The 15,521-nt window shown below is 37.0% G+C and overlaps 1 protein-coding gene across 1 annotated transcript in view; it reads right to left on the bottom strand.

Moving 5' to 3' along the window:
• The window catches only part of GPR112 (G protein-coupled receptor 112), a 155,488-nt gene that overhangs the window by 87,487 nt on the left and 52,480 nt on the right, over positions 1–15,521 (bottom strand). The window contains exon 10 of the mRNA XM_006881892.1: positions 1,271–1,487. Coding sequence (XP_006881954.1) covers positions 1,271–1,487 — 217 coding nt within the window. The remainder of the gene's footprint in view (positions 1–1,270; positions 1,488–15,521) is intronic.

Here is a 15,521-nt window from a genome sequence, read left to right as displayed (position 1 = left end):
GGGGATTGTGTACCAATGAGGGAGTTTTTCTTTTGCGTTTCAAGGAGAGGAGCAAATGGGGGGGAGGGGGGAGGGGTTTGTGCGGGGAGAAGGGTACAACAATGAATGAATGGAATCCCAAAATCTCTGTAGATGTTCATTGAAATGAAAAATAAACAACCTAAATTAAAAAAAAAAGCTAGATGAAATATTTTGGGATCAGAATAAGGACTGTAGTGGTAAAAGAGAGATATAAGGAATGATTAGGGTATTACACTAGGTTGAGTAGTGTTCCTTCAGAGATATATAAGGAATGATTAGGGTATTACACTAGGTTGAGTAGTGTTCCTTCAGAATTCATTTTTTTCTTGGAACTTCAGAATTTTACTTTATTTAAAAACTGGATCACTGCTATATTTTCATTCACTTATTTATTTCCTATATTGTGCAGTTCTGGTGGACTAGTGGTAAGGAGTTGTGCTGCCAATCCCAAGGCAGACCATTTGAATCCACCAGCTGCTCTGTGCAAGAAAAATGGGACATGTCCTCCCATGCAATTGACAGCCTCTGAAAATCCACTAAAGGGTCAACTCTGGGTCAGTTCTGACTCAATGGTACTTAACAACAATTCAACATATTGTGAGGTCCTGCTGAAATAGTGTGGGTCCTTAATCTGAGATGAGTGTCCCTGTAGAAAGAGAAGAGACAACACAGCTACACAAGAGAGGATGTCGTGTGACAACAGAGGCAGAGATAGGAGTGATACCAAAGAATGCCAAGGATTGTTAGCAGCACTAGAAGCTAAAAGAAAAATATGCAACAGATTCTCCATTAGAGTCTTCAGAAAAAGTATGGCTTCTAAACTACAGAACCAGAAGAGAACACATCTCCATTGTTTTAAACCACCCAATTTGTGCTCGCTCATTTGTTATAACAGCCATAAAAAGCAAGCAAGCAAACAAACAAAAAAACCCCAAAACCCTGATAAAGGGATTTTTTAAAAAATGTATGTATAATGCCTCAAACAAGATTTAATTATTGAGTAGATATGAGGTAAAAGGATATATATTTGGAAAGTCACTATTGTTAAGGTTCAATTATCATTTGAATGCATTCTTTTACAGTTGGGATATGAATCAAAAGAACACACTGCATGGTACTTACTGAACTTTCAATAATCCTTAACCACCTACCTGTTTTTAAATTTTATAATGATAGGATGCTTCAGAATTAATCAACTATGTTTTAAATGTTATGAAACAATTTCTTTTACCAAAGTTTCAGTACTTACTCATTGCTCACTTCATTCAGTTCAGATGCCAAATTGCTTTGCTTTTCCCAAACAGCACTGATTATTTGTAATATAACCTGGGTCAGGTTCATACTTATCTCATCACACTTTGAAATATCAGATACTTTAGAAACAATAATCTTTGTTTCTTCATCATCCAAAGGTGGGGATTCATTTATCAAATTTAAAATGTGTTCTGCAACATCATTTGCATTCTCTGTGTGGAAAAAAAAAAACAAACCTAAAACCTGTATTCCTTAGTTTAGTTTGGGTCATGCTGGTTTGATTCTTTCCCTTTAAAAAAGGAAACACAGTGAAATGGAAACACATCCCAAGCTACCAGAGTTTATAGAAGTAAAGTGCTAAACCTCAATTTCTACAATAGATGTAGTTTCGGAGCATAGCACAGAATTCAAGATTTTTTTATTCATTAAATCCTCTTTAAAATGCACTAAGGAAATCCTTTTGTCACTGAAGAATTATCTTGTAATTAGATTCTAATTAAAGTAAAACTTTGGAGTATTGGACTAAGTTAAATAGATTCCCATCAGCAGCAAGCACCTAGTCTGTTTTTGTGATCAAGAACAGATTGTTTTTCTGTCAGTATTCAGCAATCCACATTTAAAAACAAAACCAAAACAAACATGGACCTGATAGCGGTAGAAAGTAACTTAATTTTTATTTTTTAAGAGAACAAAGACAAAATTTTACTCAATTTTACTCAATTTCACTCAACATTTTACTCTTCAAATTTTAATACAAAAATTTTCAAACATACACAAACTAGAGAGTATAATGAATCTCCCTGCACTATCAGCCACCTTAAACAAATACAAATACATTACTAATCTTATTCTATCTACCTTTTAACCTATTTTCCTCTTGAAGTAAGCCTCAGATATCACATCATTATATCCATTCCTTAATTGTCTCATAAGTGCCTTTTTATAGTTGATTCGTTTGAATCATCACCAACTTTTAAAGAGAAGAACTTTGCTAAATAATTATAACACAAACTAGATTTTAGCTCAATACATCCTTATCAAATGAGTGCCCTTAAGAAACAAGCGCCCTCCTGGCTGAAAGCACTCCCAGACAAGTCCACAGTACAATGGGCAATAATTGAAAATCACACTCTATTGAGAAAAATTCCAAAGAGAGATCACATTCATAACACATGTAACCCATGTTATATGACAAATAATCAAGGATGGTTTTTGGAAAACAATTCTGCATCTGAGCTGAAATTCTCAATTCTCTTTGGCCCTGTTACTTTTGCTTCCCAAATCCATGTCTCCCAGTTTTAGCATCTTCCACATTTAGCAATGTCTCTCCAAATCTCTTTCTTCCACCCCATGCTTCCCAAAACTTTACCATCAACACAGCCTGTGCGGGCTGGTTTGTTGGGTTTCCCCCCCTCCTTTCACCCTCACTTTCTTACTCTAGTCTTTCTTTTTTCAATTTTTCTTTCTCCTGAAAATAATTCTGTGACTTAAATTGGTAAAGATCATTCTCCCTGAGGAGATGGGATAGGGGAAGTGATGGCAACCTGGAGTAAGATAGTAATTACTTCTACATTAATATTTATATCACTGTTACATCTATCATATGATCAGTTAAAGCAATTGGGGTGGAGGGAACAAACCAGTAAGACTAGGGATGTGATAGTGAGCTTTCTCCCAGATCTTGCTGCTGCTCTTATTAAATTGTTCAGACTCTGTTGTAAATAGGATAGCCAGAGCTGCCTACCTGGGGTCATAATTCTTTGGGTTTTGGTGGTGTGACTTCACTTCACTCAATCCCTGCTGTGGCAGAATGAAAGTAAGCAACAGGCCAATGGGAGACTAACTGTATTGTGGAAAGTAATTATATGCTTTTCCTGTGGGATTGTACAATTCTTAAGCAAAAGTCAGGACAAATAACTTTCACTGTTTAAAAATTCTAAGTCTCCGGCAAAAGCAATAAAAGAAATGCTCTTCAATTAATTGTAGAACAAATAAAATTCTCTTGCTTGAAATACTGCTACCATTAATCTGCCACTAATTGCAACAACAAACACAATAATAATATTTGTTATTTATTGAAAGATTTATCTCACTCAGTATTCTACTTGTCTATTGCTACATAACAAATCACCTCGCTTAGAGACAGCTTACTGTTGTCACTCATGGTTCTGTGGGTTGACCAGGCTCAACTGGGACGTTCTCATGATGATCTCTTGCATACTTATAGTCAGAAAACAACTGGGGATTAAACTGTCTGAAAGCTAAACTGAGCTGGATGTCCAAGATGGGTCCCACACATGGCAGTTGCAGTCACTACACAATGCTGCCATGTGGCTTGAGCTCAGTGATGTTCTGGATCTGGAGTCGGCCTATACCAGTTTGTGAGAAGTATTGACTAAATTTCCAGGAATGTTATGATCTGAAGCCAAAGCAAAGGGAAGGAATCAGGAAATTAAGAAGCTTTCAAAGGCAGCTCGGGAAGACAAAGCAAAGTATTATAACAACATGTGCAAAGAGCTGGAGTTGGAGAATCAAAAGGGCTGAACTTGCTCAGCATTTCTTAAGCTAAGCTGAAGGAACTGAAGAACAAATTTAAGACTCGAGCTACACTGCCTTAAAGATACTATGGGCAGAATATTAAACAATCCAGGATACATCAAAAGAAGACAGAATCACTGTACCAAAAAGGATTTGCTGACACAGAAGAATTTCGTGAAACAGCATATGACCAAGAAGTAACAGTGATGGAGGAAGTTCAAGCTGCTCAGAAGGAACTGGCAAAAAACAAGGCTCCAGGAATTGATGGCATACCAATTGACATATTTCAATAAACAGATGCAGCTCTGGACATGCTCACCAGGCTGTGCCAAGAAAATTGGAGGATAACTATCTGGCCAACTGACTGGAAGAGATTCATATTTGTTCTCATTCCAAAAAAAGGGTGACCCAACAGAGTGTGGAAATTATCGAAAAATATCATTGATAGCATATGTAAACAAAATATTGCTGAAGATTATACAAAAACAACTGGAACAGTACAGTGACAGAGAACTAACAGAAATATAGGCCATGTTTAGAAGAGGCCATGGCACCAGGGACATTATCACCAATGTCAGCCAGATCCTGGCTGAAAGCTAAGAGTACCAGAAGAATGTCTGTCTGTACTTCATTGACTATGCAAAGGCATTTGACTGTGTGGATCACAATAAATTGTGGCTAACCTTGAGGAGAACAAGAATCCCAGAACACTTGATTGTAGTCATGCAAAACCTAAAGTTGACCAGGAGGCAGTCATCAGAAGAGAGCAAAGAGATAATACATGGTTCAAAATCAGGAAAGGTGTATGCCAGGGATGTGTCCTATCTCCATACCTTTTCAATCTATATGAGGAACAATTCATCCGGGAGGCGAGGGTCTTTGAGGATTGGAGGAAGACTCTTCAACAACCTGTGCTATGCAAAGGACACAAGCTGCTTGCTGAAATTGAGGAGGACCTGAAGCAAAGCATTTGCTGCAAAAAGTCAGGGACCACAGTTTTCATTATGGATGGAAACTAAACATTAAGAAGACAAAGATTCTCATACTGGGCCAATTGGCAGCACCATGATGGATGGAGAAGAGATTTAAGGTTGTTAACAGTTTCAGCTTACTCGGCTCCACAATCAATATTCTTAGCACCAGCTGTCAAGAAATCAAAAGATGAGTTGCTTTGGGGAAAGCTGCTGTCAGGGACTTCTCAAATTCTGAAGAACAATGATGTCAGTCTGGAGACTAAGGTATGCCTGATTCAGGCCATGGTCTTCAGTTACTTGCATAAGAGAGCTGGACAATTAATAAGAATGACAGAAGAAGAACTGATGTCTTTGAGTTGTGGTGGTGGAGAAGAGTATTGAAAAATATCATAGACCACTAAGAGAACAAACAGGTTTATCCTAGAAAGGGTGAAACCAGGCTGCTCCTTGGAGTCAAGGATTTTTTAAGGCCTTTCTCACATACTTTGGGCACGTGGCCAAGAGGGTCTAGTCCTTGGAGAAGGACATCATATTTGGAAGAGTAGAGGGACAACTGGGGTAACAGGAATAGGTGTGTCAGAGTCAGTGAGACAGGCTCAGGATAGGACAGATTTCAGGGCTATTGAACATTGGGTAGCTATGAGTCACAGGTAACTTGATGGAACATAACAACAAATAAATAGTATTAAAAACAGTGGTGAAATTAAAAACTCATAACTTTCTGATTGTCTTACTGTATTTTACTAATCTCCACTCACAATCATTTCTGTCTCTTTTATTTGTGTGGTGCATCTCTTCATGTGTTGTGATGACACATTGTTAGCGTCATCACATTGATGCAGGAATGTTCATTTACACAATGAAAATTGACAAACGTTATGAAATCAGTTCTTTAAAAAAAATTAGAGCTAGTTGTCAAACATTTTCCAGTAAACCACTGTTTGTGCTTCTCACAGCATGGCTTCTGTGTTTTGAGAGAAAGCATCCCAAGAAAAAAGACAGTAGAAGGCTTGAGTGTTCATAAACGTTTTGGTCTCATAATTAGGACCACATTACTCTGCCAAATTCTAAGCCCTGGTGGCCTAGTTTGTAGTGAATTGCACCAAAAAAATCTGAGCTGCTTTGGCAGTTTGAGTCCATCAGTTACTCTGAGGAAGAAAGATGACCAATCTTCTCCCTTGCAACTTACAGCCTTGCTTCCAAGTTTTTTAGTTTTATTTTGGGGATTTTTTTTTTTCATTTTTGAGGTTTATTTTTGGTTGGGTGGTTTTTTTGGGGTTATTTTTGGGGGGAGGGTTAGTTTTTGAAGCAGTCACAAGCTAGGTCCTAACTCGTATTAAGTGGGACAGAAACAATGGTGGCTATTTTGGAGAGAAAACATAGTGAGGCATTATACATATTTTTTTAGTTTAATCATCACAATAACTATATGTGATTGGTATATCATCCCTTATTTTACAGATTAAGAAATTAAGACACAGGAAGGTTCTATGCTAATCCAGGCCTGTTTAACCATAAACTTTGAACTCTTATCTTTTTCTATGATAGTATCTTTGCCTTTGTCCCTTTCCGCCACAGTATTGGTATGTGAACAAACTGTACTTGGCAGCTCTTTTCCCTGACATCTTGAGAATTAGGTTATTATCTCTCAGTTACTTATTATTCTTTCCTGGTGATGGGATGAACACAGGAAGCATTTTTATGAAAGGCCCCAGTCAACTTCTATAGTAAGGAGGCAACAAAAATTGAGTACACCAAGAAGCCCACAGAACTATGAAATAAGAACAGATTTTTTCTCTGATAATAAGTGCAGAACTGAAGGGCATTTACACAAGTAAGAAACGTAATGCTTGTCAGCAAAGTTGAAAGGTAAAGAAAGTCAAAGCATTTCAATGGGAATACATTTTTTTTCTTCCCTGTACATTAAGCTCTTGACTTAAGAAAAGGATTCTGCCAGTGCTATTAAGCTTGGTTGTTTACTTTTCAGTAACATATGCTGTGATCCATATCTAACTGTTCTCTTCTTTGATAGAAGAATTTTTTTAAGCAAAGTGATTTAACTTTTAAAACAGAGCTCTGGTGGTGCAATGGTTAAGCACTGGGCGGCTAATGGCAAGATCAGCATTTTGAACTCACAAGCTACTTCCCTGGAGAAAAGATGTGGTACTCTACATTCAGCGAGATTTATAACCTTTGAAACTATAGAACAGTCCTACTCTGTTCTATATTAACTTAATGTCAATGGGTTATTTTTTTCAAAAAAATCTCAACCAAATACAATCCTTTTGATGTTGTTATGGCTATTTATGAACTTTCTCTTCCAGAAGACAAAATTCTATTAGCGTGTCTAAAGAAAATGTGTCGCTCAGAAGGAGGGAGGTCAATGTGAGACATAGTCCTAACTATCTTGCTGCCCACTCACCTCAAGCTGCCAACACTTCTTCTGGCCCTGACTCATGATTTCAGATCTAGGTACCATCAGAGCTGGGCTTGCTTTTCTAACTCTTCTCAATCTACCTAGTCAAGAATCACAAATTACTACCTCTGGGGGGTGAGGGGAGGCAAGTCTCAGAAGTTTGTGACCTCAAGACAAATTCCTACAAGGTACCAAAATGCCTCTGTCTCAATTTCCAACAATTCATTATGGGAAGGACCCTTTCAATGTAGCACAGTCACATCTGACAAGGTATACATAAAATAAAATGCTATGAAGAAACGTTTATGTATACTTACAGGAATTCTAAGGGATACCAGTTAAAAAGCAGTGCTAAGGAGAGGCAGGACTTTCAAAATAATGGGGTATGAGGAGGAGCTAGGGGAAAGTTCTTCCCCAGAGAAAGCATATTGATTAATCTTGTTAAAGTTGGGAAAGACAAGATCTCAAAATATTTAGAAATTGATGAAAGGGTAATAATGTATTGAAAAATACAAACACTCAATAAAAGCCACAGAAATGTAACAGAGGAGAACAAGTGAAAGGTACTACATTTATGACTACATTCATAGGTTTGGCAGATGATGATTCCACATTCAGAAGAATATATAATGTAAATATATCCATGAATAGAACAGAGCCACCGGGTGCAAAGTTGTGCAAACTTCTTAATCAGAACCAAACACTATGAGGAAATGAGTTCCTAGTTCTAGGACTTCAGGATCCTAATCTCAGAGACATCAAAGTCAATTGACATTCCTCAATCCACAGCAACAATGTTCTACATCCTATGTAAGTGAGCAGCAACTAGGGTCTTAAAAACCTTCGCTCGGGGTTTAAGTTGAGACTATTGGTTTCTCTGTGGACAGAACAAAAAAGAAGAAAAGCAAAGTTGTGTAGAAACAAACAGTCCAAAGGATTAATATACCATGAGAACCTCAACCTCCATAATCCTGAGACCAGAAGAACTAGATGGTGCCTGGCTACCATTCTAAAAGGAGCCAGAGCAGAAGGTCCTGGAAAGAGTAGAGGGCAGGGAGATAGAGAGGAATGTACAACAAAACTAAAAAAACATAACAATTATCAGACTTACTGGTCTGATAGGGAACAGTGAAACCTCTGAGACTATAGCCCTTAGTTACCCTTCAAACATGGAATATAACTTGGCTCTACTTTCAGCCAACATCAGACAAGCTAATAAAGTAAATAGTAACACCAGGGAGGCACTCATTTACTAGGATAATTAACCCATAAGATCAAAAGGACAGCATCTTCCCAGGGATAGAGCTTAGAAAATGAGAAGAGATAGGATAATGGGATTAATATAATGATAAAAGGGTCATTGCATAAGGAAGATAGAGCAATATTTCACCAGGTAAAAACAGAGCAATGGGTGGGGTAGGAAAGAGAATATGGATAGGTAGACAGCCAGACCTAGCAACATCATCTCAAAATATATAGAAGGGAAAAAAATCTAAAAATTTAAAGGAGACAATTTGACAATGATAGCTGAAGATGACAATATCCTACTCTCAATAATGAACAGAACAACTAAGAATAAAATCAACAAGGAAAAAGAAGACTATCAACCGGTTAGACTTAATAGACATCTATAGAATACTCACGAACAGTAGAATAAACCATTTTTTCAAGTAGACATGAACTATTTTTCAAGATATAACATATTATGGGTTAGTAAAGGAAATAGGAAAGAGCCAGTGGGGACCTGGAAAGACAGTGTAATGGTGGACATATTTCAATGGTGATTAATTTTATACAACACAATGAATGGGAATTATTGTATGAAACACAATGTGAATGAAAGATAGTGTGAAACACAATGTCAAGAACTCTGTAAAAAAAAAAATCTTGAAAACAGGAAAAAAGTTGTCCAACAAGAAAGGAAATAAGTTGTTGTTGTTGTTAGGAACTGTTGAGTACAACTCAAAATGCTCCTATAAACAATGGATTGATCTGAATCCTGTCCTATACTAGGTCATCCTTATCATCTCTGACATACTTGAACCCATTGCTGCAGTCATGGTATCAATCCATCTGGTTGAGGATCTTCCTCTCTTTTACTAACCTCCACCTTTCTTAGCATGTTGTTGTTGTTGTTGTTGTTGATTGTTGTCAAGTTGAGCACGACTCATAGCAACCCTATGAGCAAAAGGACTGAAGCCTTTCTATAACTATAGACATTTATCAAAGTTCATAGTTTCCAGAGACATGTTGTTTAGGAAATGGATACCACTTCTGCATGATATCCCTCTCCAAAGAATGGCTCCTCCTAACAACATGTCAAACATCTCTATTTTTATCCCAGAGAGGAATTGGAATAGAAGGGAAATTACTCAACATAGTCAAAGTATATATGCAAAAATAAGAGCCAACATCATTCTCAACAGAGAAATACAAAATGCATTTTCTTTTTGAACAGGGACCAGACAAGGATGTCAACTGTTGCGACTGCTATTCAATATTTTATTGGAAGTACTTGCTAGGGCATCACAATAAGAGCAGGAAATAAAAGGCATCCAGGTCAGCAAAGAGGTGGCTAAACGGTTGCTCTATGAAGATAATTTGATAGTGTACACAGAAAACCCCAAGGACTCAACAAAAATAACAACAAAACACCTTATTAAGTTATTGTTGTTGTTGATTGTCATCGGGTCAAGCACAACTCATAGTGACCCTATGAACAAAAGACCTGAAGCCTTTCCATAAATCTGGTTTCTCAAAGTTCACAGAGTTTCCAAAGGCATGTTATTAGGAAGTAGATGCTAGATCAGTTTAGTAGAGTGGCAGGATACAAGATCAATATCCAAAAATCAGTGGGATTTCTCTACAGTAACAAAGAGAACTCAGAGAAGAAAACTATTTTTTTTTGTTTTGTTTTGTTTTCTATAATTATATTTTATTAATTTTCATAAACATTTACAGAGATTTTGGGCTTCCACTCATTCATTGTTGCACTATTCTCTCTACCCTCCTCCCAGTTTGTTCTTGTCCAAATGCTACAGTGCTTGTCAAAGCCAGTTCTGATTAATCTTCTTTGTCAGTGTATCAGAAGGAAACTATTTACAATAACCAACCACAAATTGATATATTTGGGAGTGAACCTAACTAGATACACAAAGACCTATACAAAGAAAAGTACAGAACATTTTTGCAAGACACAATAAAAGACTTAAATAAATGAAAAAATGTTCCCTGCTCATGGATAGGAAGACTCAATACTGTGAAAATTACAATCCTACCAAAAGTAATCTACATATTCAATGCAATCTAGATACAGATACCAAATTTATTATGTTATTATTTATTATATATATTATATATTATATAGATCAAAAGGGTAATTATTGAGTTTATTTGGAGAGAGGAAGGAGATCTTGAATAAGCAAAATACTTCTGAAGAACAAAAATGAAGCAGGAGGTATAGCACTTCCTAATCTCAAAACCTACTACACAGCAGTAGTAATCAAAACAATATGGTACTGGTACAATGACAGGCACATAGATCAGTGGAAAAGAATTGAGAACTGAGAAATGGATCTCCTTATCTACAGTCAACTGATATTTGTCAAGGTAATAAAACCTATCAAGTGGGGAATAACAACCTCTTCAACAAATGGTGCTGGCAGAACTGGGCTGCTACATGCAGAAAGCTGAAACAAGATCCACATCTTATATCATACACAAAAATCAACTTAAGGTGGATCAGAGATCTCAGAATAAAGCCCCAAACCATAAAGCTCATAAAGAGACAAACTTCGACCAAGCTTAGAAGACCTAGTCTATGATATAAAGGGATTACCAAATACAGCCAAAAATGCATAATCTGAAGAGGATAAAATTGATGAATGTGGTCTTCTAAAAATTAAATCTCTGTGCACATCAAAAACTTTTCCCAACAGGGTAAAAAGAAAACATACTGACTGGGAACAAACATTTAGCAATATCATCTCAGACAAGGGTCTCATAACAAAAGTTTACAGAGTACTCCTGGGCATCCAGAAGAAAAAGACTGATAACCCAATTACAAAATAGGCAAAAGACATGGAAAGACTTTTCACAGAGGATAACATTCGGATGGCCAACAGACACATGAAGAAATCACTGACAATAAGAGAGATGTAAATCAAAACCACAATGAGATACTATCTCATTGCCAGTAGCAGTGGCAAAGTTTAGCAGTAGCAGTAGCAGTGGCAAAGTTTAGCAGAAAATCGAGTAATAAATGTTGGGGAGGATGTGGAGAGATAGGAACTCTTATACATTTTTGGTGGGTTGTAAAATGGTACAACCACTCTGGAAGGCAGTTTGGTGTTTCCTTAAAAAGATGAACATAGATAGTCCATATGACCCATCTATTCCACTGCTTGGAACATACCCTGAGAAAATGAGAACTGAGGCACAGAGACTTGTATTTCAATGTTCATTGTTGTGTTATTCACTATTGCAAGAACATGGAAATAGCCCAAATGCACAACCAAAATGGAATGGATTGAGAAATTATGGTACATTCACACAATGGAATACTATGTAGCATGCAGGAGCAATGATTTTATAAATTAATACCTAACATGGGAGGGACTAGAGAACTTTATGTTACGTGAACTATCTCAGTATCATAAGGACAAATACTATATAAGACCATTATTGTAGAACAAGTATGAGTACCCAAAGAGGGCAGGGGACGCTTAATCATAGGGTCACAAAATTTACTGGGTGGGGGGGTATGTAAAGAAAAGAAGAAAGATCCAGTGTGAAAAACAATGTATAGGAACTTTATGAACTTGATATGTAAACCAATATAAATTTTTTTAAATGGGGAAAATGTTACTGTAATTAATATGTTAGGAAAAAAATATGATTAGGCATTACCTGTATGACAGTAGTCCAGAATAATAGGTACATAGCAAAGTGAACTGATGGGAGAGGTGGGGGAAGGCAGGAAATTATGCAACAATGAATTAATTGGTTTTTCCATTACTGCGAATATATCCCAAAGAGACCATAACTGATATCCAAGCAGATATATGCACACCCATGTTTATCACGGCTTTGTTCACAATAGCAAGGAGTTGGAAACAACCCAGGTGCCCATCAACAAACGAATGGATAGAGAAGCTGTGGTATAGTCACACAATGGAATACTATGCTGCATTGAAAAACAAGGAACTCATGCAATATTATTCAAAAATGGGTGACACTGGAGGACATTATGCTGAGCGAAATATCTCAGTCGCAAAAGGACAAATACTGCATGGTGCCACTGCTGTAAAATGGGACTGATATCAGGGTTGTGGTAAGAGTGAGAAAAACTGGATAAATTGTGTATACTACACTGAAACAGATGAGGGAAAGAATACTTTAAAAGTGATGTATTAGGGTTATCACAAGAGTCCACAATTAAGGTTGCATAGTGGAATGTACTTGGGGCGGTGGGAGGAGTGCGGAGGGATTGTGTACCAGGGAGGGAGTTTTACTTTTCAAAGAGAGGAGCAAATTGGGGGAAGAAGGGCTGGGCAGGGAGAGAAGTGCAGCAAAGAATGAATAGAAATCCAAAATCTGTAAATATTCATTAAAATTATTAAAATATAAATAAATAAATAATTTTTAAAAAGTAAACTGGGGTTAGGGAGGAAAATGTACAATGAATTACTGGAAATCCAACTTTTCTGTAAACTTATGTTTAAATCACAATTTGAAAAAGAAAATAAATTAATTGAGTGATCTCATAGTAGAAAAAACGAAAATAAACTAGATAATAAGAGAGAACTATAAAGAACTATAGTGAGCTCTCGTGAGAGCTCTTTCCATGTGATTTACAGCCCAGGAAACTTAATGAAGGGTTAGCTATGAATCAATTCCTACTCCACAATAATGAAAAAGAGAGAATCAGAAGAACTATATTCCAACAAATTTAAGTAACATGTATACAAGGATGAAACAAAGGAAAAGAACCTCTTGATAATCTAAATTGATAGGTAAAGGACATTAAAAAAAAACCCAACATATGCTTGATAAAATTCAGTCATCAAAACAGAAATACAAAGGAAATCCTTCAACGTAATTAAAAGCATATATACAAAACCAATAGCCAACATTGCTTTTAAGGGCGAGAGATTGAAGGAATTCCACTTGTGAACAGGAACAAAACAAAGATCACTTTTATGACCACTGTTATTCAATATTGTATTGAAAGTCCTAGACAGAGCATTAAGACAAGAAAGAAACACCAAATTGACAAAGAAGAAGAAAAACTATCTCTAGTTGTAGATGATGTAATGCTATATAATTTTTTAATCCCAAATAATGTATGATTAAGCATTATATGTATAACAGTCTGGTGCATTGCAAAGTGGACTGGAGGAGGAGGAAGGGAGGGAAATATGAATCAATGGATAAATGAAAACCCAAATTTTCTGTAAATTTTCAATTTTTCTTTTACTTTTCAAAGAGAAGAGCAAATTGGGGGGAAGGAGAGGTAGGCAGGGAGAAAAGTGCAACAATGAGTGAATGGGAATCCAAAATCTCTGTAAACTTTCATTAAAATTAATTTAAAATAGGAAAATATCTGAAATGCCAAAAAGAGGCCCTTAATAATATAGCCTAGAATAACTCAGTCATATAGAAGACAACAAAAAGTCTTCCTTTGTGGAAAAAAATATAACAATGGAATATAATCCAGATAAAGACATTTCATCACTAAACAAAATAAGTCATTGACACCAACCCGCCCTGGCCTGGCCCAGAGCAGAATCACTATCCACCCAGTCTTCTCTACCTCAGATCTCCGCTGGTAGAGGGGGCAAGGGCCCCGTGGGGGACCCAGCCCACAGTCCCTGGCCCCCCACCCCAGCCACTTTCCTGTGTCAAACTCCTGGAGGCAAAGTTTAGCCAGTTGTGAGCTACATAGTTAGATCACAGACAAAAGGATTGACACTTCCTTTTAAAACGGAAAGTGAGCAAAGAGACATCGCCTCTCCCCAAACATAGACCTTCATATGTATATTATATATATAAAATTTATCCATGCATGAGTCATTAGATGAGCTTTTCAAAAATTAAAATAAAATTGTAAGATACATATTTCTTTAGGCCTTTGTGTTTTCTAATTAAAACCATCAGGAAGCAGTCTCCATCTCTGTTCTGTCTGATGGCACAGGGCAGCCAGGAACGCAGCAGCTCCTGTGGCCATGGCCTCTTGGCAGCAGCATACAGCAGGTACTCATTCACTTTCACCCTGACTCCTTCAAGGTAGGGCCTAGCCTTCACTTGGCACCATTTCCACATCTTGGTGGTGGTTAGACAAAATGTTGGACAGCCCTGTACTGAGATCTTAGGCCGTCTCCTGGATTTTCTGAATTCAAAAGATGCAAACAGACGAAAAAAACAAACAAACAAAAACAAACAAACAAAAAAACCAACCAAACCAAATCTAAAACCTTTCCTTTCTTCTACAAAAGCGATTCTTCAAATTGAAGACTGGTTTAGTACAGGGGGCCTGGTTGAGATCTGCCCAGGAAGAAGGGGGGGAGAGAGAGAGAGAGAGAGAGAGATAATTTGCTATGATCCCTACAAAGTCTTTTGTGTAATCAATGAAATACAGTTAAGTATCTTTCTTGTATTTTCAGTCAATGTCGGTCTTATCTTATGATATCCTTTATTGTAGGGTCTCTTCAGAATTCAGTTGGAATTCTTGGCAATTCCCTGTTGATGTACTGTTCCTGCCCTTTTAAAAGAGTCTTCAGAAAGATTTACCTTGCATGTGATAATTTTTTTTATAATTTCAATACTCTGTTGCATTTGTTTTATTTTATTTTTAATAATTTTAATGAACATTTACAGATAATTTGGGTTTCATTCATTCGTTGCTGCACTTCTCTCCCCTCCCAGCCCTCTCCCCCTGCCCCCCAGTTCGCTCCTCTCTTTGAAAAGTAAAAGAAAGACTCCCTCCCTGGTACACAATATTCCCGCACCCCTCCCACCGCCCCAAGTACATTCAACCTTAATTTTGGACTCTTGTGATAACCATAATACCCTATCGTACATCACTTTTAAATTATTCAGTCCCTCATCTGTTTCGGTGCAGTATACACAATTTATCCAGTTTTTCTCAGTCTTACCCCCACACTAATATCAGTCCCATTTTACAGCAGTGGCACCATGCAGTATTTGTCCTTTTGTGATTGAGATATTTCACTCAGCATAATGTCCTCCAGGCTCATCCATTTTGAATAATATTGCATGAGTTCCTTGTTTTTCAATGCAGCATAGTATTCCATTGT

The sequence above is a fragment of the Elephantulus edwardii genome, unplaced genomic scaffold (genome assembly GCF_000299155.1).
Source record: "Elephantulus edwardii isolate Elephantulus edwardi_28Jun2011 unplaced genomic scaffold, EleEdw1.0 scaffold00016, whole genome shotgun sequence".
Taxonomy (NCBI): Eukaryota; Metazoa; Chordata; class Mammalia; order Macroscelidea; family Macroscelididae; genus Elephantulus; species Elephantulus edwardii.
Note: the sequence above shows the minus strand (reverse complement) of the source record. Positions and strands in the feature narration are given on the sequence as shown.